The sequence below is a fragment of the Ochlerotatus camptorhynchus genome, unplaced genomic scaffold, assembly GCF_037179485.1.
Source record: "Ochlerotatus camptorhynchus isolate MF236.1 unplaced genomic scaffold, CSIRO-AGI_Acam_v1.1 ptg000212l, whole genome shotgun sequence".
Classification (NCBI taxonomy): Eukaryota; Metazoa; Arthropoda; class Insecta; order Diptera; family Culicidae; genus Ochlerotatus; species Ochlerotatus camptorhynchus.
Genome location: NW_027040702.1, coordinates 1,203,818 through 1,229,229, shown reverse-complemented (window position 1 = coordinate 1,229,229; position 25,412 = coordinate 1,203,818). Strand labels below are relative to the sequence as shown.

The 25,412-nt window shown below is 41.1% G+C and overlaps 1 protein-coding gene across 1 annotated transcript in view; it reads left to right on the top strand.

Annotated features, from left to right (window-relative positions):
- Positions 1–2,670: 2,670 nt before the first annotated feature.
- The window catches only part of LOC135703342 (UPF0047 protein YjbQ), a 113,205-nt gene continuing 90,463 nt past the window's right edge, over positions 2,671–25,412 (top strand). Inside the window, exon 1 of the mRNA XM_065224537.1 lies at positions 2,671–5,281. Within this exon, the coding sequence (XP_065080609.1) occupies positions 5,119–5,281 (163 nt within the window). The 5' untranslated portion in view covers positions 2,671–5,118. The remainder of the gene's footprint in view (positions 5,282–25,412) is intronic.

Below are 25,412 nucleotides of genomic sequence, written 5' to 3'. Positions count from 1 at the left end.
GTGGAAGTGCTTTAGAAAAAAAAACCGTGGAGCTCTAGTACCAATTTCATAAATTGGCCACTTTTACGTTTGTTCCAGATCTTCCGGAAGGACACCCTTTGGCCACCAGGGTCCATTTTCTGGTCACAAGTCTTAATTCTATATAATGAGTCCTGTGGAAGTGCTTTAGAAAAAAAAAAAAACCGTGGAGCTCTAGTACCAATTTCATAAATTGGCCACTTTTACGTTTGTTCCAGATCTTCCGGAAGGACACCCTTTGGCCACCAGGGTCCATTTTCTGGTCACAAGTCCAAATTTTATCTTATAAGCCCTGAAGGAGTGCTTTAGAAAAAACCACAGTGCTCTAGGGCGGATTTCATGAATGGCCTTTTTAACGGCTGTTTCGGATCTTCCGGAACGGCACCCCATGGCCACCAAGGTCCATTTTCTGGTCCAAGTCCATATTCTTTCTGTTGAGTCCTGTAGAAGTGCTTAAGAACAAAACTGCAGAGCTCTAGGACCAATTTCATGAATTGGTTATTTGAATGTTTGTTCCGGATCTTCCGGAAGGGCACCCCGTGGCCACCAGGGTACATTTTCTGGTCAAAAGTCCAAATTCTATGTAATGAGTCCTGAAGAAGTGTTTAGAAAAAAAAAAAACTACATGAGCTCTAGGACTAATATCATGATTTGGCTTCTCTAACGGTTTTTCCGGATCTTCCGGAAGGAGAACCGATGGCCGCTAGGGTCCATTTTCTGGTCACAAGTTCAAATTCTATCTTATGAGTCATGTAGAAGTGCTTTAAAAAAAAACCACAGAGTTCTAGGACCGATTTCATGAATTGGCCACTTTTACGGTTGTTTCGGATCTTCCGGAAGGCACCCCGTCGCCACCAGAGTCCATTTTTTGGTCACAAATCCAAATTCTATCTAATGAGTCCTGTAGAAGTGTTTAAGAAAAAACCGCAGAGTGCTAGGACTGATTTCATGAATTGGCCACATTAAAGTTTGTTTCAGATCTTCCGGAAGGACACCCCATGGCCATCAAGGTCCATTTTCTGGTCCAAGTCCATATTCTTTCTGTTAAGTCCTGTAGAAGTGCTTAAAAAAAAACTACAGAGCTCTAGGACCGATTACCAATTTACGAATTTTAACGGTTGTTCCGGATCTTCCGGACGCGCACCCCGTGACCACCAGGGTCCATTTTCTGGTCACAAGTCCATATTCAATAAGTCCTGAAGAAGTGTTTAGGAAAAACCACATGAGCTCTAGGACTAATAGCATGAATTGGCTTCTTTTACGGTTGTTTCGGATCTTCCGGAAGGGCACCCGATGGCCACCAGGGTCCATTTTCTGGAAACAAGTCCAAATTCTATCTTATGAGTCCTGTAGAAGTGCGTTAGAAAAAAACGCAGAGCTGTAGGACCAATTTTATGAATTTGCCACTTTTTCTATTGTTCCGGATCTTCTGGATGGACACCCAATGGCCGCTAGGGTCCATTTTCTGGTCACAAGTCCAAATTATATCTAATGAGTGCTGTATAAATGCAATAATGAGTCCTGTAAAAGTGCTTTAGAAAAAACCGCAGAGCTCTAGGACCGATTTAACGAATTGGCCACTTTTACGGTTGTTCCGGATCTTCCGGAAGAGCAACTCATCGCCACCAGAGTCCATTTACTGGTCACAAGTCCAAATGCTATCTATTGAGTCCTGTATAAATGCAATAATGAGTCCTGTAGACGTGTTTTTGAAAAAGCTGCAGAGTTCTAGGACTGATTTCATGAATTTACCACATTTGTGGTTGTTCCGGATCTTCCGGAAGGGCACCCCGTGGCCACCCATGTCCATTTTCTTGTCACAAGTCCAAATGCTATCTAATGAGTCCTGTAGAAGTGCTTTAGAAAAACCGCAGAGCACTAGAACCAATTTCTTAAATTTACCACATTCAGCACAATGCATTGACGGTTGCTCTGGATCATCCGGAAGGGCACCCCGTGGCCACCAGGGTCCATGTATCTGGTCATAAGTCCAAATTTTATCTTTAGGAAAAACCGCAGAGCTCTTGAGCCGATTTCATGAATTGGCCACTTTTACGGTTGTTTCGGATCTTCCGGGAGGGCACCCCGTATCCACCACGGTCCATTTTCTGGTCACAAGTCCAATGTTTCCAAAATTAATCGAAAATTCTCCTGTTCGCGTAAAAAGAGGTTATTTTATGTTGATTAGTCGTTTTCGTATTACGGTATTATTTTTCTGATTCCTATTATAATCATGCATATTCTTATATTTATTAAGCTTATTTTATTATTGGTAATCTAATTCCTTTTGAGTGGATTCATTTCAGAATGATACCCCGGCGCGAGCCCGATGCCACGAACATTATTTTGTTCCGCATCGGCTTCGCGTCGGAGTGTCATTCTGAAAGGAAACCGCTCAAAAGCGAAAATCGGCACCCCGATGCGAGCCCGATGCGCCATACAAAATTTTGCTCCACATCGGACTCACATCGGCCTTACGCATCGAGCGAGAGCACTTTCTCGAGGTCTACAATTCCGACGTTTTTGTTGCAAATTAGCCCGATACAAGGTGTCGAATCGGGCTGTTTCATCAGGCTCACATCAGGCCGATAAGCCCGACGCGTCGGTCTCTCATCGGTGTCGCGTCGGACCGACAATTCTTACTGGGTGGTGCCGTATTGTTGGGTTGGTGCTTAGCTCACATCAAGATTGTGGAGTGTGAGAGAAAAATTACATAAAACACGACAAAGCTGTGCTGCTCCTCTTGTGTCGTTGTCGCCGTCGTCGTCGGTCGAATTTTGTGGCCATCATTATATTTGCGCTAGTGAGCTCTGAAAAGTGAAGATAAAAGTAATGCCCTCGCAGTGAAAAAGAGCGTTGGAATTTGGAACGAGGGAAAAAGCAAAGTGCCGTGTGGGCTGGAAAACCGCAGAACATTTGGTGTGCGATCGATAGCAGGAGGCGTATTTTTCCGGGAACCAGCCGTGAATGGGGACAACACATCCAGAACAGTGCTAGGAGGAATATAGATTTTCCCACACGTCGATGGTCTGCTGGTGGGACGAGATCGGTAAAGAGTAGGAGTGAGCCCAAGGACCACTAGTACTAGTAGCAGGAGAAGAAAAAGCAGAGGAAAAATGTTGGACTCCTGATACCCGATTTTCAAACGCGGCCCCTTTCGCTCTCTTGTGCTTATTCTTCTTGTTGTTCCACCTGAATCTCTGTTGTGTGAAAAAGGCATCATAGGACAGGAGCGCGAGGTCAGAGAAAGAGCCAACATAGGAGGTTTCTTGTGCTAGAAAGGAGCAGCTTTTAAGGTTGAGAAGGGAAAAAAAACGCCAGCCTACCACCGCCAAACTGCTGAGGTGAAGGAATTTTCTCAACATATAAAAAAAATCCTTTCCCTGATCCTGGCTAGCGTGAAGCTCAAATGCAGTGACAGTCGCATAATCGTTTTCCTCAGTACTTTTTTTTCCATTGCATATACCCTACTGCGATATTGACACGAACCTGCTGGGTGCTGGGTGGTCGAAAGGACAATAGCGAGCAAGAAAAGGATAACGAGGCTGTCGGCCAGGTTGACGGAGAGAGGGGAAATAAAGTTCTCGTGTGCCAGTGAAACGTGAGAAAGGACATTCCGAAAGTTGTGTCAAAAGGGTGAAGGAATTTTCCAACTAACTTTTCACTGACGCAGAAGCGAAGCGAAAAACAGCAGATAGTTTAAGAAGATTAAAGTAAATCTGTAAAATAATCGGAAGTAAGGTACACAGATAATCTCCACGGAACTGAGACTGAGCTGACAAAGTGAGCTGCTAGACAGAGAGCGAGTGCTGAAGATTGTGCGGTGTTTTCCTCACGTCACGTCAGATTGCGTTATTCCTACCTACTCGGTGCGGAAGGATTCACACTACTGGGACCAGCGCTGAGAGAGTGTGTGTGTGCGGTTCAAATTTTCGGTGTCTGACAGCAGGCAAGCATGCAGAGTGGATAGTAAAATCCGCTTCGGGTATTTTTTTCGAACCAAGATAGGCTAAAAAAAACTTACCATAACGGCAAGGAAGAGGAAAACCTGGTGAAGAGTTAGTGCTAAGTGAGTTGGGAAGAAAGGAAAAATTTGATTTTTCTTCGATTGATCGGAGGGCTCATACACATACAATCAGTGAAGAAGATACCTAGTGTGAACCTTGTATTTGATTCTTTTTATCGGTTGGTGCTGTGTACAGAGGAAAAGGGAGAAAATCTACATCCTTTCGAAAATTCGGATTATGTTCGTTTTTGTGTAAGCTGTGGATCAGAGGAAAATTTTGTCATAATACGAAAAAAAAGCAATAGGGTTTAAGGCAAAGTAGCATATATCGTAGGATCGAAATCGAGATTGTATGTAATTGTCCATGCTTCCTAGAATCTTCTGCTAGAGTAATTCCTAAGGAGAGAAGTGCAGTTTTTTTATTGAGTGTTCTATTGCAACAACAGTCGAGGAAGAATCCTTCGTGTTGGGGAAAGGTATTTGCCTATCGAGTGTGCCACTTGAATCAAGTGTGTAAATTTGCCTTCTTGAAGCTCTAGCGAATAATACGAGATAAATAAGAAAAGGTGCAGAACTGGTGATTATCAGAAGAATAAATAAACAGTCAAAGGCGAGTGGATTAAGTAATCGCACTTTCAAGTGAATCTGGGAAGAAAAAGCTCGTCACGACGTCGACCAACAGCAGCAGCAAGGCACCACTGACAGCAGCAGGAGGGGTAGGATCAGCAGCAGGACCATCAACATCAACGACAGGGGCAGGAGCGGGAGGAGGAGGAGGAGGACGTCGACGTTCCCGCAGTCAGGTACCGACCAAGAGTAGCGGAAGCGGAGGCGGCGGCGGCGGTGGTAGTGCCAGTGCTAGCCGGCGAAGCAGCAAAACGGATTACCACGCTCGGCGAAGAAGTCCTCCTTCTTCGGTCACTGACGATTCTTCCTCCTCGCTACTGCTGTCAGTGTCTGTCGGAGGTCGCACAGCGGGAGGTACGGCAGGCGCCATTGAACGAGAGCGCGAAAGCGGAGGCGGCGGCGGAGGTTCGGCCACCAGTCATCAGCACCATCCACATCCGCCTGACTCGTATGAGAAGAGTCGCAACATGGCTTCGTCCAATCACCGTGGCATACAGATTGGCTCGGCTTGGTTCCAGCGGAAAATCAATCTGCGACCGCAGCACCGGGGTGTCCATCTGGTGACCGAGGAAATCCTGCGACAGATGCCCGAGCTGGGACAATTTTCGGTCGGACTGTGCCATGTTCAAAGTAAGTTTATTTACCAATTATCCTTCTCAATGTTCTTTAAGAGTTCTTCTACTGGTAGGGTAAATGTACCAGCTATGGCTATATGTTCCTATTATGGTGTGTTCCAAGTATATCCTATAGGCATTCCATAGGGCATAATTGGAACACACCATAATAGGAACGTATAGCCATAACTGGTACACCTACTCTGTCTAGCTTTAGATCCAGATCTGCCAGTAGGGTATGTTTGGGTCAATACAATTGCGGCATTTATTTTCTCTTTATAAGACCTGCGTTTAACCAAACACTGTTCTCAGTGCCAATGCATGTGTCATTTTATAGTTTTACAGATTCATTTGAAAAAAAAATCGTAGATCTATGTAAGCATAAAATGGAAGATTGCATCTCGGCGCCGGTGGTGTAGTGGTAAGCGTAATTTCCTCTCACCCGAAAGGTCTGGGTTCATTCCCAGTTGGCGTCGTCGGGATTTTTTGAGGCATAACATTTCTGATCAGAAAGTAAAGCCGTTGGTCCCCGGTCTATGAGTTGATAGGTTGATAGGTAGGGTCCAGGCAAGGGGTAGGTCACTCCGACCACCAATCTTGGATCATCTTTTTTGTCAGTGTGCTGCAGGTGTGCCGATTTTGCCGGTCATAGAGCAAGCTGCGATTGTTTGTAAAATACCCATCCAAGCAACCCGGTATTTCTGACACCTTGAATGTTTTGGTTTGAAATCGCAAGGATTGCCTATGGCTGAGTTTTTGAGTGTCCACTACCAGGGGGCTCAAAATGGAGCTTATTGGTGTGGGGGAGAGTGGAGGGTACTCAAAAAAAAAAAATCGGATTGAGGATGACGCGGGAAGTGGCGGGTGTGTGAAATTTTGGTGTTTTGTGTTCCATAGGGTAATAAAAGTCCTGTGTTTGAGTGCTTTATAATGCCTTCAAATGTAGACCAGAAACCTAGATTTTCGTTATGTGAAAAGCATCGGCCTATCAGCGGCCGGAAAGAGTTGGAACCGGTGGGGAGCATTGTTGGAGACCGACTATAGAATTTGTGTTGTGTGAGTAGCAGCATCATTTGAATTAAGGGTACTAATGCGGTACTAACTGCGTCTTTCTCTTGAGCCCAGTCTAGAACCTACATTTCATATTTAGAACTATAAGTGAACTGCTGGTCTGAGTTCATCTGGTATACTCAATTAGAGGATGTTCCTGAAAATACAGTCAAACAGCACGTATTGTTGTGAACAACTTCAATGACAGTTGTCCAGCAGTGCTCTCATTTTATTTACAACAATCCAATGCCACTGAGATTGTGCTGATTGATGTGCCCAAGCTGTGCCGAATCTAATTTCGGCACAATGTGCTGAGTGACTTACCCCTTGGGTCCAGGTGTGGGAGCTGCCTTCCTGGCGTCGGTAGTATTGGTACTCAGTACGGAAAACAAGATCGGAGGAAAACAAATCAAAGGAAAAAAAATCTCTCGACCCCTTACAGAAAATCGCATAAAACAGAGTGGCAATACGTTCCTATTATGGCCTATAGAAATTCCATAGGCCATATTTGGAACATATCATAATAGGAACGTATAGCCACAGACAAACAGACATAACACTCGAAAGTTGTTCATCGAACAAGCATTTAACGGTCAATTTAAAAGTATCGTAGTTGGTAGTACCGCCACCTGTGGCGCGCATAGTCTATTCCCTTGCGTTTGACGTTTACACACTACCGCCATCTGTTCAGCGTACTACCCACCACAGTTTACTCAACAGATGGCGGTAATGTTTAAGCGACGATGTTTTACAGTGAGAAATATTCAATGTGTTATGTCTGTTTGTCTGTGGTATAGCCGTAACTGGTACACCTCCCCTTTATATATTTGCTAACTGAGTGTGCCCAGCCTTGCTCGGGATTCAACATAAGCTTGAGTTTATGCTCCAATAAGAAAAAAAGCATGCTATATTGTACGTTGCCCCCTCCCCCTCTTATCAAAGGGGCTACCCCCTATGACCTCCACATACCAAATTTGGTTCCATTTGCTTGATTAGTTCTCGAGTTATGCAGTAATTTCTTTTTCATTTGTATGGGAGCGGGGGAGGGGTCTCGAACCATCAAAAGAACCTTTCCCTGCCCCAAAAACTCACGCCGATTGGTTCAGTAGTTTCCAAGTCTATAAGGGTCAGACAGACAGACAAACAGAAATTCATTTTTATATATCTAGATATAAATTATAAATCTACAAAAGATGTCCCACATTTCACAAAACTTCTATGTCCGAGATCTCAAAATTTTGGTAGACCCAGAATCATGCACATTGTTTTTGATCTATACACTGATGTACCGTAAATCGCCGCCGTGCAATTAAGAAATATGAAAATTCAACTAAGTTCAGTTAGTTACTTTATCTTTAGGGGCGACTCCGGCGTAGTCGTTAGCATCCATACCTCTCACGCCAACATCACAAGTTCAAATGTCACCCCCGGACAAGTCACGAATGACCCAAGATTTATTAAACAGGCTTTCACCCTTCAGAACGTACACAACAAAAATTGGTCGAGGAAAAATCATTTGGAAAAAAAATAATGCAGCAGGTCCGTTTTTTATCTCCTAGCATATCATTAAATATATAGTCCAGTTAACGGATAGATAAGTATTACTGGTGTAAGATCTACCACATAAAACTTTGGCCCTAAGCACTTCTTGTTGACGAAATGAGCCTCGGTTTTGAGAGTCTCCGAGGAACTAAGATTGGAAAAAAGAAAACGTTTGGACCAGGATTCTGATGCATCATCAGTATCATCGGTCGTTAAAGGACACCTTTTTTGATTGATGAGAAGCGGCGTCTTTGGAGAGGTCCAAGAACTTTTCGAATGATCACAATTAAATGAGGATTCTTGTGAGACCCATTTTCATTAATTAGAGAGCGCGTCATTAGAACTCATTATTTTTCCATAGTAATGAGGTACTACGACATGTACAAAACAAAGGACACGGAAATATCGACATGTACGAAACAAACGACAAGAAATAATAATAGCGTCTTACAGTCTTGAAAAAATCCATCCCTATAAAGTAGTTATGATCGAAAAGCTAAATTTAAAGTTGTTGCCATAAAAAATGCGCCATACCTCCGAAAATACTGGACTTAGAATTTTGGCTTCTTCAGCAAAGTTGCTTGTTTTATCATTTTCTACAACTTGGCTGAAGACATAATTCCTCTTTATCTTTAAAGAAAATAGTTAGTTTTTCCATTTGTAGGGTGGAACGGTCAAAAATTGGTCGACTGAAATGTGGTGTTTTTTTTTGTGGAGCTTTTGGACGTATTATCGGCGCACACTACTGCACCATTTAAATCGAACGAGTGCGAGCAAGAGGGAAACAGATTAGTGGGAAAACAAACCGTCCATTCATCCATGTGTGCTAGATAGAGAAAGACGATTAAACGTCAAAAAGGTCTATTGTTATTGCCATTTACTATTCAGTTTGTCAAAATGGCGTCGAAGCAAGAGGAACAGCGTATCAAAATTTTGCTCGTGCTAAGCAAAATCCCAATGTTTCCTACGCAGACTTGGCAAAATCGCTGAAAGTGGCCAAGTAGACTGTGACAAACGTTATTAAATTGTTTGGAGAACGTCTGACGACTGCTAAGAAACCAGGATCAGGAGGAAACCGTGTGTTTTCAAGCGTAATCCTATCCTTTCCATCAGACATCTCGGAAAAAAAGCTGGGAATAGCACACACAACAGCACAAAGAGCCAAGAATCGAGCCGGACTGTCAACATACAAGGTTACAGTGACACCCAATCGAGATGACACATGCAAACGTCATAATGGACGATGCAACATACGTGAAAGCGGATTTCAAGCAGCTCCCAGATCAAGAGTTTTACACGGCTACCGGAAAAGGACAGGTAAATTTAAGCAGAAAAAGTTGCCAAAGCTACCGAAAAAATACTTACTTTACAGGCGATTTGCACATGTACGTGGGTTGAAAAGTGAAAACTTACACTGTTAACCAAGATATTTATGTAAAGGAATGTTTGCAAAAACGCCTGTTGCCTTTTTTGAAGAAACACAGTTATTCCGTGCTGTTTTGACCAGACCTCGCTTCCTGTCACTATGGGAAAATGGCTAAGGAATGGTATACCGCCAACAACGTCCAAGTCGTACCCAAGGACAAAAAACCATCCAAACTCGCCGGAGCTGCACCCAATTGAAAAATATTGGGCAATCGTTAAGCGAAACCTAAAGAAAAATTAGAAACAGTTCAAAGCAAATTGGCGTTCAGCAGCAAATAAGGCTGATACAAATACAATAATATACCTATATTTTGTAGCCGTTGAACTTCAAAAAAAAAAAAAAAAAAGTTTGATCATTTATATAATAACATAATCAGTGTGCACTTAATTATATTTATCCGTTCCACTCTTTAAACAAAAAAAAATCATCGATTGCCTAGGAAAAAAGTGATGCAACATAATGCAATAACTTGGAACGAAATCAAGAAACATTGAACAAAAAAATGCAAATAGATAAATTGTATTTTAGTTTAATTTTCAATCAATGTACGTGAATTTACAAATGTTCACCTATAGGTTGATTATGAGTGTTTTTCTCATATTGCATTTTACAACCATCCCTTCACTGCTTCATTCATTCAATTAGTTTCCGCATAAACCGTAATAAAAATACATACATACAAAACGCACTAAAAATCATAAGTTTTCATCGTTTTCCGGGAAATGACTCGGAGCAAGAGGTAACATGAGCAGGATCTAAAATAATTATGAAATTTTCATCGTGTAATAAACATGAACTCATTCTGCTGTCCATAAGGTAGGATAGAATTGATGTTTTCTTACCCGACTCAATCTACAATTTTCTCATAAATAATAACGTTTAAATTCCCTGGGCTTTGGTAAAACCTTGAGGTAGTTTAATTAGGCTACCAGGTCCCAGGACTGATCTGGATCTTTACCGCATTGGAAAGATGCACACTAGTGTTGATGCTTACCAAAAGTGCATTTGAAGCCGCTTATAAAAGCATATTAACAGATTAATCATCACCGGACATTGTTTTTTGCTCTTTACTAATAATAAATGATTAAGCTCAACAATTGATGTTTTAGTAGGAATGCTGCATTTAGTCACCATCGAAATCATCTGTTTTTTTAATAAATCCTTTATTTAATTGGATTTATTTCTATGGGTATGCACGTTTGGAAAGTATCATCACAAAGATTCTGCACTCGGTCTACAGCGCAGCAACACAAAGGCTTTCAGTGAAATGGGGTTCTGTGAAATGGCATTCGGCCAAAGTTTTCATGGTAATTTTTTTCGCCCCTCCCTAGCTCGAAACCTGGCTACGCCCTTGGGTCTACAGCTTCTGGGCGGGAAGCGTTGTTTTTTTTTTCTATTTATAGAGTCAATTCTTAGAAACATGAAGCGAAAGACAAATCATCATTAAGCACAAGACCTTAAAGAAAACTAACAACACGAAGTCTGAAAATGGCAATGTTTCATTCAAAACGTCAAGTTTTTCAAGAATATCGGGTGAGACCAATCTAATTGTATTTAATCTTATTTTTGTGTAGTACACTCAAAATTATTTTCACGTTAATGCTACGTGAAAACATACATAGATTTTTTCCATCGCACTTTTCACGTAAACGTTACGTGATTCTCATATGGAAGCACTCATTTGAGTGAGCTTCAACGTCACTGGATTATCACGTAGAAGTTACGTGATTCCTTCAGAACAGCTCATGGTGGTTCATAATGATGTTAATTCTGGTACGATTATAAAATGAATTCTTGATTTCGCATAAGTGTGGTATGAAAATATACCCACTGAACTAGCGCCATATTGTTTACAACTATGAGGGTCATTCTTTTTTTTAAGGCGTGAAAATCACTTAGGGTTTACGTGAAACACACATTGAATGTGTGTATTGAAAAATCACGTAAACTTCATTAAAAAATGTAGCGGCTTCGAATGAAATTTCCCCTCATATATAAGTGGTGTCATATAGAATCTACTTGGATCATGTAAAATTGACGGCAAAGCAAAAGATATAAAATATAAAAATTATGGTTTTTTTTTCTTTTTGTATTCGGTGATTAGAATCTAGGCGAGCACGAGAGAAGCTCGTTAGTTTTAAGTAACTTAAATTTGATGAGAACACATTGTCGTTAATTATGGGTTTGAGTAGTTTAGGAATGCAAGATCAATGCTGATAAAAATCATTTATTCTACACTCAACTTAGCTGAAAATGAAGACAACCTATCTGTATAGACCAACTACTTGCATGAATCTGAGTATCGTAATCAACATTTGTTTTTCTTCATTCGTGGCTGGATGTTCATTATCGCCTCCGTTGTTGTCAATATTAATATTCGTTTTTATCTTGGTGGGATGATTTCGAGGATCAAATGCAAAATGATAATTTTCATTTTACACAAATATAGCGCTGAAGGACGCGTCGTGTAAGTTTTTACACACAAGCTGTTGACGAGTTCACGCCAACGCGCCGCTACTGTAATTCGGTGTCGACTACCACGCACCGACTGCAGCTCGGTTTCGACCATCCCAAACCTGATGCGCACAGATTTGACAGTTATTGTATTGCAGTAGTGGTGAGTTAGATATGAGATTTGAACAATAGTAATGAGAAACAAATAGCAGGGCAAAAGGTAAATAGAAAATTATCGAAAGAACACATCATCAGAAGCTCGTGCTACAATTAATTAGTCACTGGACAGACTTTAATTATATAATTAAGCTTATCAGGTAACACCTAAAGTTAAATACAAGTGAATTATACTAAATTGAATTAAATTTACCTAGTGATTACGGTGATTAGGCAATTGGATTTTCCAAGATTATTCTTAACCTAAAACTAAGCCTACTGACTGAAACAGGTAAAATTTCACTAGCTTTTGCTGTGAAAACTATGTTAACTTAATAATTCTTCTTAATCTATAGTACGGCTGAATAGTACGAGCGAACATATTATAGACAGTATAGGACTGCTCTTATAGACGCACACAGAAAGTATAAAGAGGGACTAAACGTAAGTAGAGTGTTGAGCGTATGATGTCAACATATAAAAAACTATAACCTAAAACCGAGGCTAAAACATAACACAGTAGTATTTCCCCGTGATGTTAACTTAAGAAATTTTTCGCAGGAAAATAATAATCAACCGGATAGTAACACCCCAGTACCGGTCGTTTTATTTCCGGGATTATTATTTCGGAATTTCCCGAATCGTTGGCAATTTCCAACAAAGACTACTACAAAGAAATTCGTTGCATTCATTCAACGAATTATGGCGTTTTGTGGTTCAAGCAACGGGAATGGATTGCCACCGTGAGGTTTTATCAACAATAACCGCTAAGCAAAGGCATCTGTAAGAAAACCCCAGGCAATGATCCTTCATCGCGCGCCAAATAATGTACATCACTGTTCGTTTGAGGATTGTGCCTAAACCATTAAGCAACGGGAAGATGGATACAAACAATGAGCAGGAAAACCGTGTGTTGTCCACAAAAGGCCAACGTATCATCGCAAATTTCCAATCACCTCATTGCCATACAACCAACGCGTGTGTTTTCAAAGCAGCCGAATATCCTTCAATACGGTATCAGTTTAGTGGTGATGAACCTGGAGTAAAATTCATCGCGGGCGTCATATTAGCTTCATCTCTACACACTCTGAATAGGATACAGTGCAGCTAAAAGCGAAACGCTCCTTTTCGACAAAAGTAGAGAAGAAGAGATGCTCAAAAAATTATATCAATGTGTTAACCTAAACGAAATCTATCAGGATGTAGTCACATAGTTACTAGAAATATTACTAGAAGTAGATTTGTTACAATAATTGTCAATTTGTAAAAAATGGAATTGTCATGCATGTTGTAAATACTCATTGAAATGCTCAAATCTGCGATATTCTGTAAAACTTCTATCGGTATGAAGTGTTACGGGGGGGGGGGGGGGGGGGGGGAGTGTTGCGTAAATTTGCGCTTCTCAGAATTGAGCAATATAAAAAGTGATCATCCCTAATATCTGTTGACCGATAATCTAATAATGCATACTGAGTGTTTCGGACGGAACTCAGCGGTCAAAATAAAAAATGGACTGTATAGTTTTTTTGTTTTTTACATCCGTACTCTACGGTAACTTTAATATACTGATCCTTTCTCTGCTGCCCTGCTCCAACCGGAAGACGCGTAACAAGAAAATCAAGTTAGGGAACTGTCAAAATTGCGCTTGATGGATAGGACATCGACCTACTCTACACTGAATCAAAAATACAGGTTTAGAATTTTCACTTAACATCCTCCCCCAGGAGCCGGATGGCTCAACTTATCCGTTTGGCTGGTCCGTTCTGCATCTTCTATGGGTAGAACAGCAATTTGCGTTGTAGATCGCTTGTACGTGCCATTGTTAGTTCGTACGGTTACTACCCGAACAACGCCATCATTTCCAGGGTGAGTTTTGATAATACGCCCCAGTTTCCAAGTTTGCGGTGGCAAATTATCATCTTTCATTATCACCAACAGTCCTTCACGAAGCAACGTGGGAGTTTTGTTCCATTTGCTGCGCTTCTGTAGTCCGGTTATATACTCACATGACCATCTTCGCCAAAACGATTGCTTTCGTTTTTGGATCAATTGGTAACGAGACAACGTATTTTCCTTGAGACCATCGTAGAACGGTTCGGCTATAGCTGTCAATTCTCGGCCAACCAGGAAATGACCAGGACTTAACGCCTCATAATCCATCGGATCGTCGCTTTGTGGTATTATTGGCCTTGAATTTAGGATGGATTCAATCTGAATCAGCAATGTTGTCATCTCTTCATAGGTGAAGTACGATTCGTTCATCACCTTATACAGATGACTCTTCATACTTTTTACTCCGGCTTCCCAAAGTCCACCTTGGTGCGGAGCCTTCGGTGGATTGAAACTCCACGAGATTCCACGAGGCTGACAAAAATCTTCAAGCTTGTTCTCCAGCAATTGAGATTTCAGCAACTCTCGCAATTCGGCCAATTGTCGCTCAGCGCCGACAAAATTGGTTCCATTATCAGAAAACATCTCACTGACGTTCCCACGGCGTCCAACGAAGCGGTGCAATGCCCCCAAGAATCCCTCTGCAGATAAGGAACTCACAAGCTCAAAATGTATCGCCTTAGTAGTCATACAGACGAAAACACTAACGTACGACTTGATCGGTGTCTTCGACCGACCTTGCTTCAACAAAAAAGGGCCTGCGTAGTCTACTCCCGTTCTAGCGAAAGGCTGAGCAGCGGTGACGCGTGCAATCGGCAAATCACCCATAAACTGCTGTACATCTTTCGGCTTTAGTCTGAAGCATTTGATGCACTTCCCTAGGACGCGTTTGATCGTACGCTTCGCATTTACTGGCCAAAATTGTTGCCTGATTTTAGCCAATAATCCATTTAGACCGACATGTAGTTCTTCACGGTGGATTGCTTCGATGACAATATCAGTAAAGTTGTTCTTCTCCGGCAATATCAATGGATGTTTCTGATCGAGCGGTAGTATGGCATTCCTGATTCGACCACCCACACGCAGCAATCTCTCCGTCTTATCAAAAACAGGATTCAAATTTCGTAACTTACCCTTCACCGGTTCACCTTTCAAGACGCTTCTAATTTCATCGCGATACACTGCATTTTGTACAATCTTCACCATAGTGTACAGTGAGTCACGAAAATCTGCAATGTTCAATCTTCCACGACGAAATTCTGATTCGTTTCGCTTTGCACGACAATTACGGATAAACCGGGTTACGTAACCGAACACTCTTTGTAGTCGGCGAAAGTTACTACTGTTCTGAATCACTTCGTACAATCCTTCATCGGGCACTGTAACTACAGTCACTGAAATCGTCTCTTCACTCAAGTCTTCGGTTTCTTCATTTACTGTTTCATCAACTACACTTGATCGAAGAAATTCCGGTCCATTCCACCACAAGTCACTTTTCGTTAATTCCAAAGGTAGTACACCTCTCGACACCAAGTCCGCTGGATTTGCTTTCGTTCCAACATGCAACCAATCAGCATCGATGGTCAGTTCGCGAATCTCCGCAATCCGATTGCGGATGAACACTGGTTGGTTAGGCTTTGATTTCCTAATCCAACAAATCACTATACTCGAATCGGACCTGTAAATCTTCACGCAGCTTCCGTGCCTTCTCTAGCGAATCTGCTCCGGTAAGTGCATCATCTACATAGAACGACTTCAAAACAACCTCACAAGCATCCGGAAAATCATTCTGTTCATCCTTCGCCAGTTGTACCAACGATCGCGTGGCCAAGAATCCAGCTGGACCAACACCGTATGTTACTCGGAGCAACTCCAAATCCAATATTGGTTGCGTCCGGTCATCCCGAAATAGACATCTCAAGTATTTCGTATGAGCAGCATGCATCACAACTTGCCTATACATCTGCTTAGCATCTCCAGTGAAAGCGTACTTCGGCAATCTCCACCGCAACACGATGTCAAACAATGGGCTCTGCACGACAGGTGCCTCCATCAACACATCGTTAAGCGATAAGCTCGTTGTGGTTTTTGCGGATGCATCGAACACCACTCGTAATTTCGTCGACGAACTATCTGGCTTCAACACACAATGGTGCGGAAGGTAATATGCTCCATTGACCTTAATCTCATCTTCATTCAAAATCTTCGCGTGTCCGAGATCTAGGTACTCATGTACGAAATCGGAATACATCTTCTTCATTTCTGGATTTCTATCCAGTCGGTTTTCCAGTGCTTTGAAGCGTTTCTCTGCTTGGTTACGAGATTCTCCTAGGCTACCCACACCTTCACGAAAAGGTAATTGTACCACGAACCTCCCGTCTTCCGCTCGAGCATAAGTAGCTTTGAAGTGACGCTCGCAATCATCGTTCTCTAACGGATCGTACGTTTGATCTTCAATCGTCCAAAAACGCCTCATCAATTCTTCCAATCGTGTCATAGGCCCATCCACAGATTCAGCTTGGTAACCCTGAACGCTAACAACATTTGGAACGTTGTATACTGGTCCGGCAACCAACCATCCCAACAAACTTTCTTGCAACAACGGAAGATCTGTTGACATAAGAATCTTCCCATCCTGAAGCAACTCATAGAATTTCTCGGCTCCGATCAGCAAATCAATGCGACTCGGATTGAAAAACTTTGGATCCGCTTGCTTCAACTTTTTCGGTATCGGCCAACTAGTTGCGTCTAGTTTCAACGATGGTAATGCTCCAGTCACTCGAGGCACCACCAGGCAATCCAGGGAGAAACTGCATTCTGTCGTTCTGGATTTCACAATGGCATTAATGTTGAACCTCACAATTGTCTTAGCTCCGTTAACGCCAACAACTGGAACGTTCACGCATTCCTTGCGCAAACCCAGCAAATCACACGTTCTTTCTGACACGAAACTCGCCATCGCACCAGAATCAAGCAACGCACGGCACCTGTGCGCTACACCTCTACTATCGAAAATATCAACCATTGCAGTCGCCAACAGTACTTGCTTCACCGAACGATTCGGAACAACAGGAACTTCACACTTAGCCACAATTTGTTCTCCACCTGATGAACCGGAACCTTCAGTTACTGATCTTGTCTCAGCATTGCCCGTCGCCGTCTCAGTAGACTCCTTCTTCACTTCGTAGTGCATGAGCGGATGGTGTTTCCTTTTACACAAACACAGTTTGCTGCTATCGATCTTACAGTTTGCTGTACGATGTCCTCGTTTCAGGCAAGCAAAACATAATCCAATTTGTTTCGCTTTCGTGTATCGATTGTTGACATTCAACCCTTTGAACGTGTCGCACATCTCGATCAGGTGATCGGCATTGCACACCAGACAACAGGTTTCTTGATGAACTGTAGCTGTGTGCACCTTGTTGGTGACAGCAGGAATCCGAGGATTAAGCGCGACATTCTTTGTTTTTCCTTGTCCCAACGACTGTTCACACCGCTCTAGCATATAACAATGCTGTCGAAGAAAATCCATGGTTTTTCTGTACTCTGGCAGCTCACCATGCTCTACTGTCGCTTCCCAAGCCTTGCGAGTGTCAATATCGAGCTTGGAAATAACCAAGTTTACAATCAATGCCTCTGATAATTTGTCATGCATTTTCAGATTGTGGAACTCGAGTGATTCCAGTCGCTTTTCAACGACATCAAGCAAACTTGTCAGTTCTGCATGAGAACCCTTAACCATCGACTTTAACGATAGCAACTGTCCAATATGAGCTTGGACGACCATGCGCAAATTCTCGAACCTTTTTGCGAGTATTCTCCAAGCTCCCTCATAGTTATTATCGTTCAACGTCTGTTGATCAATGGCTCCTTTAGCTTTCCCTATTAGAGCCTTGTCGAGAAAGTGCAACTTCGTGGCAGGAGAATCCCCGGTGCATTTGTTCACTACATCTGTGAACCGATCTCTAAACTTATACCAGGTTTCATAGCTACCATCAAAGGTTGGTAGCGGAGTTTGTTGGAGTAAAAGAGATGGCAATAATTGAACTGGAGCTGTCGTTCCACTGCCGCCAAGTCTGCTAATAGAGTTAGCCTTTGCACTTTCCAGTTGTTTAGCCGCGACTAGATCAGCTACAGATTTTTGCTCATCTTCATGCTGCTGTATCATTTCCGACAAAGAAATACGCACAAACTGATACAGCTCCTCGAAATCTATAAACTTGGGCTCAAACGTTTCCCTTTTCGTCGGATCAACTAGGTAGATCCGATTGAGGAATCCGTTGAAATCATCATATGCTGTGTCCACGGTTTTAACATATAGTTTAAGGGCATGAATGTTAAACTTACCGTGATCAGCATCGGCAGCATCAATAGCTTGTCGTATTCTATCAACCTTACCTCGGGTTGACGTCAAACACTCGTCCAAAGCAGCCACCGTATCAGCCATAATGATTTCTCGTAGCCGAGCTTCTTTTTCTTCTTTTTGCTCGCGCACACTACGGATCGGTGTCGGAGCTGCCCCTCTGGGAGTGAAAAACAAAGGAGAACCAAGTGGAGAGGCAACGGGCGAGGAGAACAAAAGCTTCTTCAATTTCCCGGAACGCAGCTGCATACCACTAAAAACTTCCTTATTCTTTTTTTGTTTTCGTTTTCTATGCTTCACTCAATCACCGGATCACCGGTGTCGAATTGTCAATCACTAGTCGCATGGCACTTTCCAACAAGCTAAATTTCCGTGCGACACTTTTTCTTCTTCCCTTTTCAGCAGGGATCACTCAATTTTCTCGGAAGCCGTTTCAAAATGGCTACCACAACGAATTCACGGAACGAAAATCAACTTTCGGCTCTTCCAGGCCTTTCAAAATCGCACCGCGTGGTTCGTCAATTGATAAATTTTGAATAGCCGTCTCAAGATGGCTGCCACAGCGAAAATCCACTACGCAATCGGCTCTTCTAAGCCGTTTCACATGCGCACCGCGTTATTTTCATCGACCGCACCACCCAGACGCCATTTCAATTCAACTTCGGCCGCTTATCGGATGGAACAATTTTTCAGCCTGCCCCTATGACTGGCTCAAAACACACTTTTCCAGCTTCTTCAAGAGCCAGAAATCTTTTATTCCACCGATTTACGATCGATCACTACTATTCCACTATTTTCCGCACGATTCATCATCCGGGACGAATGGACCAAATGTTTCGGACGGAACTCAGCGGTCAAAATAAAAAATGGACTGTATAGTTTTTTTGTTTTTTACATCCGTACTCTACGGTAACTTTAATATACTGATCCTTTCTCTGCTGCCCTGCTCCAACCGGAAGACGCGTAACAAGAAAATCAAGTTAGGGAACTGTCAAAATTGCGCTTGAGGGATAGGACATCGACCTACTCTACACTGAATCAAAAATACAGGTTTAGAATTTTCACTTAACACTGAGTACAATCGTGAAGATATTGTAGTGAAGAGGTGCCGGTTGGAATCAATTGTTTTCCAATAACCAGTTACCGAATTTGTAAGTAATATTATATATAATGTTTATATAAGCTAATAAATATATTATAATAGCTTTGTAGCTGACTCAAAGACATCAAAACTATGTCTTATTTGCTGAAAGTGTCGGTCCGATGGCTTTGGCCAGCACCTCTCCGCAATACAAGCCGATGACAAATTATTGCCTCATGCTGAATTGATGATAAAATCCCGGTTTTAGGCTCTGGAGTCAACCATATTCAAAATAATCATTTTGCCCCAAATGAATTTGATTATTTTGCTTTTGAGGATCATTTCTGATTTTGACAATTTTGGGTTGGATAATCAAGCACTGGAGATATCAACATACACGTATTCGTTGATGTAAAGGATGCCGCACGCTGACGTCACGAATGAACGTGATGAACCTGCATTCATCAGTTTGACATCCAGTGGTGGTTTGTTTACCTTTGCTTGTTAGTCGATTCAAGTGAATTTGAGGTTTTTAAAAAAAAAGAATTAAAAGATATGATATCCGACTATGTTCGTTTGAAAAATATTCCTCTCCAAAAAATCTAAAAAAACATTTAATATTTTTTTTTCTAAGTCCATGTAAACAAACCACTGCCAGATGTCAAAATAAGTGAGGTTAACTCGACGGTTCAGCTCCATATAATGAACTCATTTGTTCATTTCGCTCGTACGTAACAGCGAAGATTTTCAAAACCAATGCAATTCATCTACACTGGGTTGAAGCGCTACTCCTTGCGTGTGATGGTAAATGATAAAAACAGACACTGTGCAAGATATTATAGCAATTCCACGGTAATTTGCTATTTCAGACCTTTTCCCACTTTTAAAAAATTGGGATTGAAAATTATTCCTCCCAAATTGGAGGAAAAACACTGCACTCTAGAGAGAAATAAAATAGCCAAAATAAAGGTTTAGATAGCTCCTTTGAAAGTGACTTTAGAAATATAGGTGGTAAACCATCTGGTCTAGCACCCTTAGATGCATCCAGGGTTTCAAGAGCACGAATGATTTCATCGACGGATAAATTACCAACTGTAATGTCCATCATTGGCTGTTGGAGACATGTTTATAATCTCGCTCGTTCTCATCATGAGTTGCATAAAATATCGGCAAATAAGTTACTGACCTCATTAGGCGTGTTGCCAGTCCTGTTTGCATTTTTGATGGACAGCTCCTTGATTTCTGTTTCTCTTTAACAAAATGATTTTAGGTCACATACGGTCAGATAATATGTAAGATTTTCAGCCCCGTAACGTGGGTAGATCACCTTTTCGTGGTACGTTACGGGTTGTAAGTTCTACCACCGATTCCTAGTCCTGACTACTTCAAACTAGGAGAACAGGATTTTTCAGTAATCCAAGGAACACATCTTAGTCCTTGTTACTTTTTATGCCTTGTTGATAGTGACAAGACTCGGCTTTGTCCACCGAGGATGATCTTGAAACAAGGAAAAAATGAGTTAGTTAGTCTTCATCTATGTGATTCCTAATGTTCCATTCGTTGTTCCCTAGTTTGAAGTGGTTAAGACTAGGGGTCTGATGCATGGTCATAACCGGTGTCATTCCTTAATTTTGTTGCTAAGGAATCCAATTTTGACTGACAAAGGGGCGCGCCTTTGGAGGGTGTTTCAACACTCCGAAGGGTATAAATAGCGGGACCTTTCAATTAGAGTCGGATCCTTGCGATAAATGAAGAATGACAACTGTAAAAAAAATCGAATACTTCATCATTTCTCAATAGTGATGGAGTAATACGACATGCACTAAACTAAGGACACGGGATATACTACAATAGATCAAATTACTGGTCGCAGTGGTGTTAGGTCCCGAACAGAGGAAGAAGATTTTCATCGTTATTATTTCTTTTGTAAGCCTTATGAACAGAGCAGCAGGGGCTATTTCTAAGTTTGAAAATCTGTCTATTGAACCATATTAGCATAGAGGTAACTCTAAGACTAGAAGGTCCTTAAGAAACGTGCTCAAATTTTTGGCTCAGCTCTGGTACTATCTCCGTTCGCAAGCTAATCGATGCACCCCTCGAAACATAGAAAAAAACCACGCACCCCTCATTTTATCTGTCAAGCATTCATAGCGCATCAAAACAAACATAGTGTAGTACTAGAATTTCGACTAGAATGGTGTACGTTAATCTATTTGCTTGGGACCAATAGGCTAGTCAAGTAGTGTAATTAGTGTAGTAATTTAAAATCGATAGTTTCGTATTGATTGTTGATATTAAAGGGTGTCCACGATGAAATTGCCACACACAAAATTGATTCGCAAAATTCGAGTTTTCATCCGATTGCCATTAAATTTTCAGGGATTGAGAAAAAAACTATTAAACTTCATTTTACCATTTTACTCGTATTTTATTTACAGTCCATACGCAAATGCCTGCACCTTGGCCTTAACCCCGGCCATAAGATTCTGCACAACCTGTGAATCAACCGTTTTTTGCATGTAAACCCATACTTTCTTCAGTTCCTCGACTGTCTTCACTACCTTAGGTCGTTTAAGAAGGTGCTGCTTCATAATCGCCCAGTACTTCTCGATGGGGCGGAGCTCCGGAGTGTTGGGAGGGTTGAACATTTTCGGCACGAAATTGACCTTATTGTCCGCATACCACTTCAGCACGTCCTTGGAGTAGTGGCGTAAGGCCAAATCCGGCCAGAAGATTGTTGGGACGTTGTGGGCCTTTAGGAGAGGAAGCAGCCGCTTCTGGAGGCACTCTTTTATGTACACCACCATAATTTTTCCTTAGTGGATTCTGCAGTTTCTGCAGGATTGTGCAGTGTATGTTATGCCGCGGATACACTTGTATGACAAACTATGAGCATGAGCAATATTTGTATAATAAATTATGAGCAAATCCATGGTCATACTCGTATAGTTTTAGGATGAGCTAATAATTTATTATACAAATACTGATCAAGCTCATAGTTTGTCATACAAGTGTATTCGCGGCATTACAATGGTAATTATTTGGTGGTTCTAGTAAAAATTTAATGCTTCTTCCAGTACCACTTCGACAACACGCAATTATATTAAACAGAAATATTGCGCACAGTTTTATGGCGCACTTCACACCAAACTGGACAAATAAACGCGTTTTCATTTTTAAAAAGGGTGATAAAAGCGAGAGTTTTCGTCTAATCGTCTTGTTATCTTCGGTGCACTCATTCCTTATGATAAAGAAATAAGTGCTCCGAAGACACCAAAACGATTATGCGGAATTGTGCTCTTTTATCACACTTTTTGCACTTTTGGGGCTGTCCAGTTGCAGCTGCAATCAGAAATATTAACCGAACTATAAATCTATAAAATAATCACCTCAAAATTTATTACATAATTGTTATTTATGCTTAAAAATCTCTTTTGTTGACACATACATTTTACGGCTACACACTTAGAAATACCTAATTTTACACGTGACGGAATCCATATTTGACATAAAAGATGAGGCGTAAACAAACATGTCATGTAATGTTACCCGACGAAAAGTACGTTTGATTGAGCTGAATTTCGCGTCTATTATGACTCAATTTTATGTCAAAATTGACGCTCGTATCTGTCAGTCTCAGAGCACCTAAATTTACATGATTTTTTCTAAGTGTGTATAATATTTATTTATATATGTATTAACTTTTTGTTGAATTTAATTCACCCCGATTACAAAACTTTTCAACTTAATAAGAAATCCTCTGAATATTTCTAATAGAAGTGCTCGTTTGGCTCACATTTTGACAATTTTCGTTGCTCGATTGGCTCAAGATGGCTGATTCTGTGAATATCTATGAATAGTATTACTAATTGGCACTCGATTGTTGAACAGAAATTGACGGTAAATAAATGAATCAAGATGAAAAAGAAGGGTAAACAACGTGACGAGGGGTCCAATACTTTTATGTTCAAAATTTTAATAGATCGGTATACTGTAGAAGTTCAATTGGATCCTGTATTGTAAAACTTTCGAGTCTTAGATGTGACTTATTTCTATAGATATTTATTTATTTATTTATTTCGTTAACCAACGTAGATTAGTACAAATACCTTCTTAAATATATATAAAAAAAACTGTGAAAGATAAATTAAAAGGTACGATGTTGTCTTAAAAAAAAAATTAAGCATTATCTGGTTTGCAATTTTTCTTCTTATGAGTTATAAATTAAAATATTGTTTTAGTTTAAGCCGAAATATAGTAAAGTCAATGGTTTCGCAGTATTGATTGTAAGCGGTCATCAAGCTATTAAATGGCCCATATTTTGCATAATTTGTGCGATGGTTTATGGCAAATAAATTTCGATTTCAAAATTCCCACCTACTCGGCAAATAATTTTGATAAAAGTTCTGTTGAGTCAATGCGCTGCGAACCGAAATCGTTTACAAATGAAACCATTGCATTCTGGTCCACGTCTTGGTGAAAGCTTGGGTAATCTTTCCGTCCAGCTCTCGGTCCACAGGTCATGGTTTTCGACCAGATTTCGATGTGTCCTGGAGTGACCGGTTGGGTATAGCTATTTATGTATCTGCCGCTTTTATGTAGACATTAGGGGTACGAATTTCATATAAGGTTTAGGCGGAATTAAACCAAACTCGAAATTCGAAACACCGCTGTAACCTTTCCTATTCTGGACGAATTATAACTTATCCCACGGGAAATGAATACTGATTTGGAATCTGATATTTACACGTGTAAAAATTACGTTGTTTTACATATTTTGTTAAGTTTAAAGTGTAATTTTCAATCTTTTAATTTTCTCGATTCTCTTAACGGAATCCCTTTGAAATTTTCAGGAATGCAAATTTCGTTTTGTATCGCGGACTCGAAATACATAGGGTAGAGAACTACTTTAGCCTAATCGCCCATTTTGGGCCTATCGAGCAGAAAACTTCAAATAAATCCATGATTTCAGCGATAACAAGTCAATTATGCGTTTGGTACGATACTTTAGTTCATAAGCTACCGAACGAAGTCAATGAGAACGCGTGGTATGAAGGTTTGCACCTATTATTCCCAAAAACAACAGAAGCGCTCCGCTCGAATCAATTTTTATCATCATCCGAAAGGCCGAAGTGAATTCATTGGCGTTTCAATGCGTTAGGCCGAGTTTAGAATCCGTCGGCTGAGTTTGGCGTCAAGAAGCAGTGTTAGACTTTTGACAATATCTCAACGATTGGTTTCTCTTTATCAAATCTTACGCTCCGTACGGAAAGGTAAATAAATTTGGAAGCCATCAGTAATAATAACATTCTATTTGGTGCTAAACTGCGCTAGATTAAGCAAGACTAAGTGCGGGTTGTGCTTAATAATCCGGAAATGGGGTATTTAACCCTACCCCTTAGTAGAAATTAGAGATGGTCTGCTTTACCGGATGAGCGAACTTTTTCAGTGACAGGAGCAACATTAGACGCTAGAAGAACAAACCTCTAACCGGGAACTTTGAGTACATTGACATTCGTTCACATGAATAAGCGTTTTTGGCCTACCGGTAATTAATGTTTACTCTTATATTCTTATTCCTTTATTCTGTAAAATACTGAATACGAACGATGACTCGAAAATAAATGTGTTGTTTAATAGTTTTAATTGTTGAATAGCATTTCGAAAATTTCAGTTTTAGCTGGATATTTTGGATCGGGCTCGTGTCGGGTATGGACGGGTATTGAGATTTATGATTTTTCGGGTTTGGGTCGGGTACGGGTTTAAGAAAATTCAATCGATCGGGTACGGGTAAAATAGTTTTCAATTTATCGGGTTCGGATCGGGTAGGGGTTCTTGAAAGTTTAATGAGTCGGGTACGGGTATTGAAATTTCCATACCCGACCATCTTTGACGATTTCTAAGAAAATTTGCACACGAACTTGTAAAGTAAAATGTTAACAACAACACACCTTTCTGAATAGCTGCTAAATATCACCGGAACACAAACGGCGATGTGTTAAAGGTGTTTTCTAGAATACCTTACATGCCTTCACAAGAGAACGAATGTCTATATTCGAATTCAATTCAACTGCCTACAATTAGACATTTTCCATTGGTTGTAACAAGTTTCTCCCGAATAAATGTTGGAGTTTTCGAATGATTTATACCACGCTTCTACCTGTTCAAAACAAGCACCATCATTG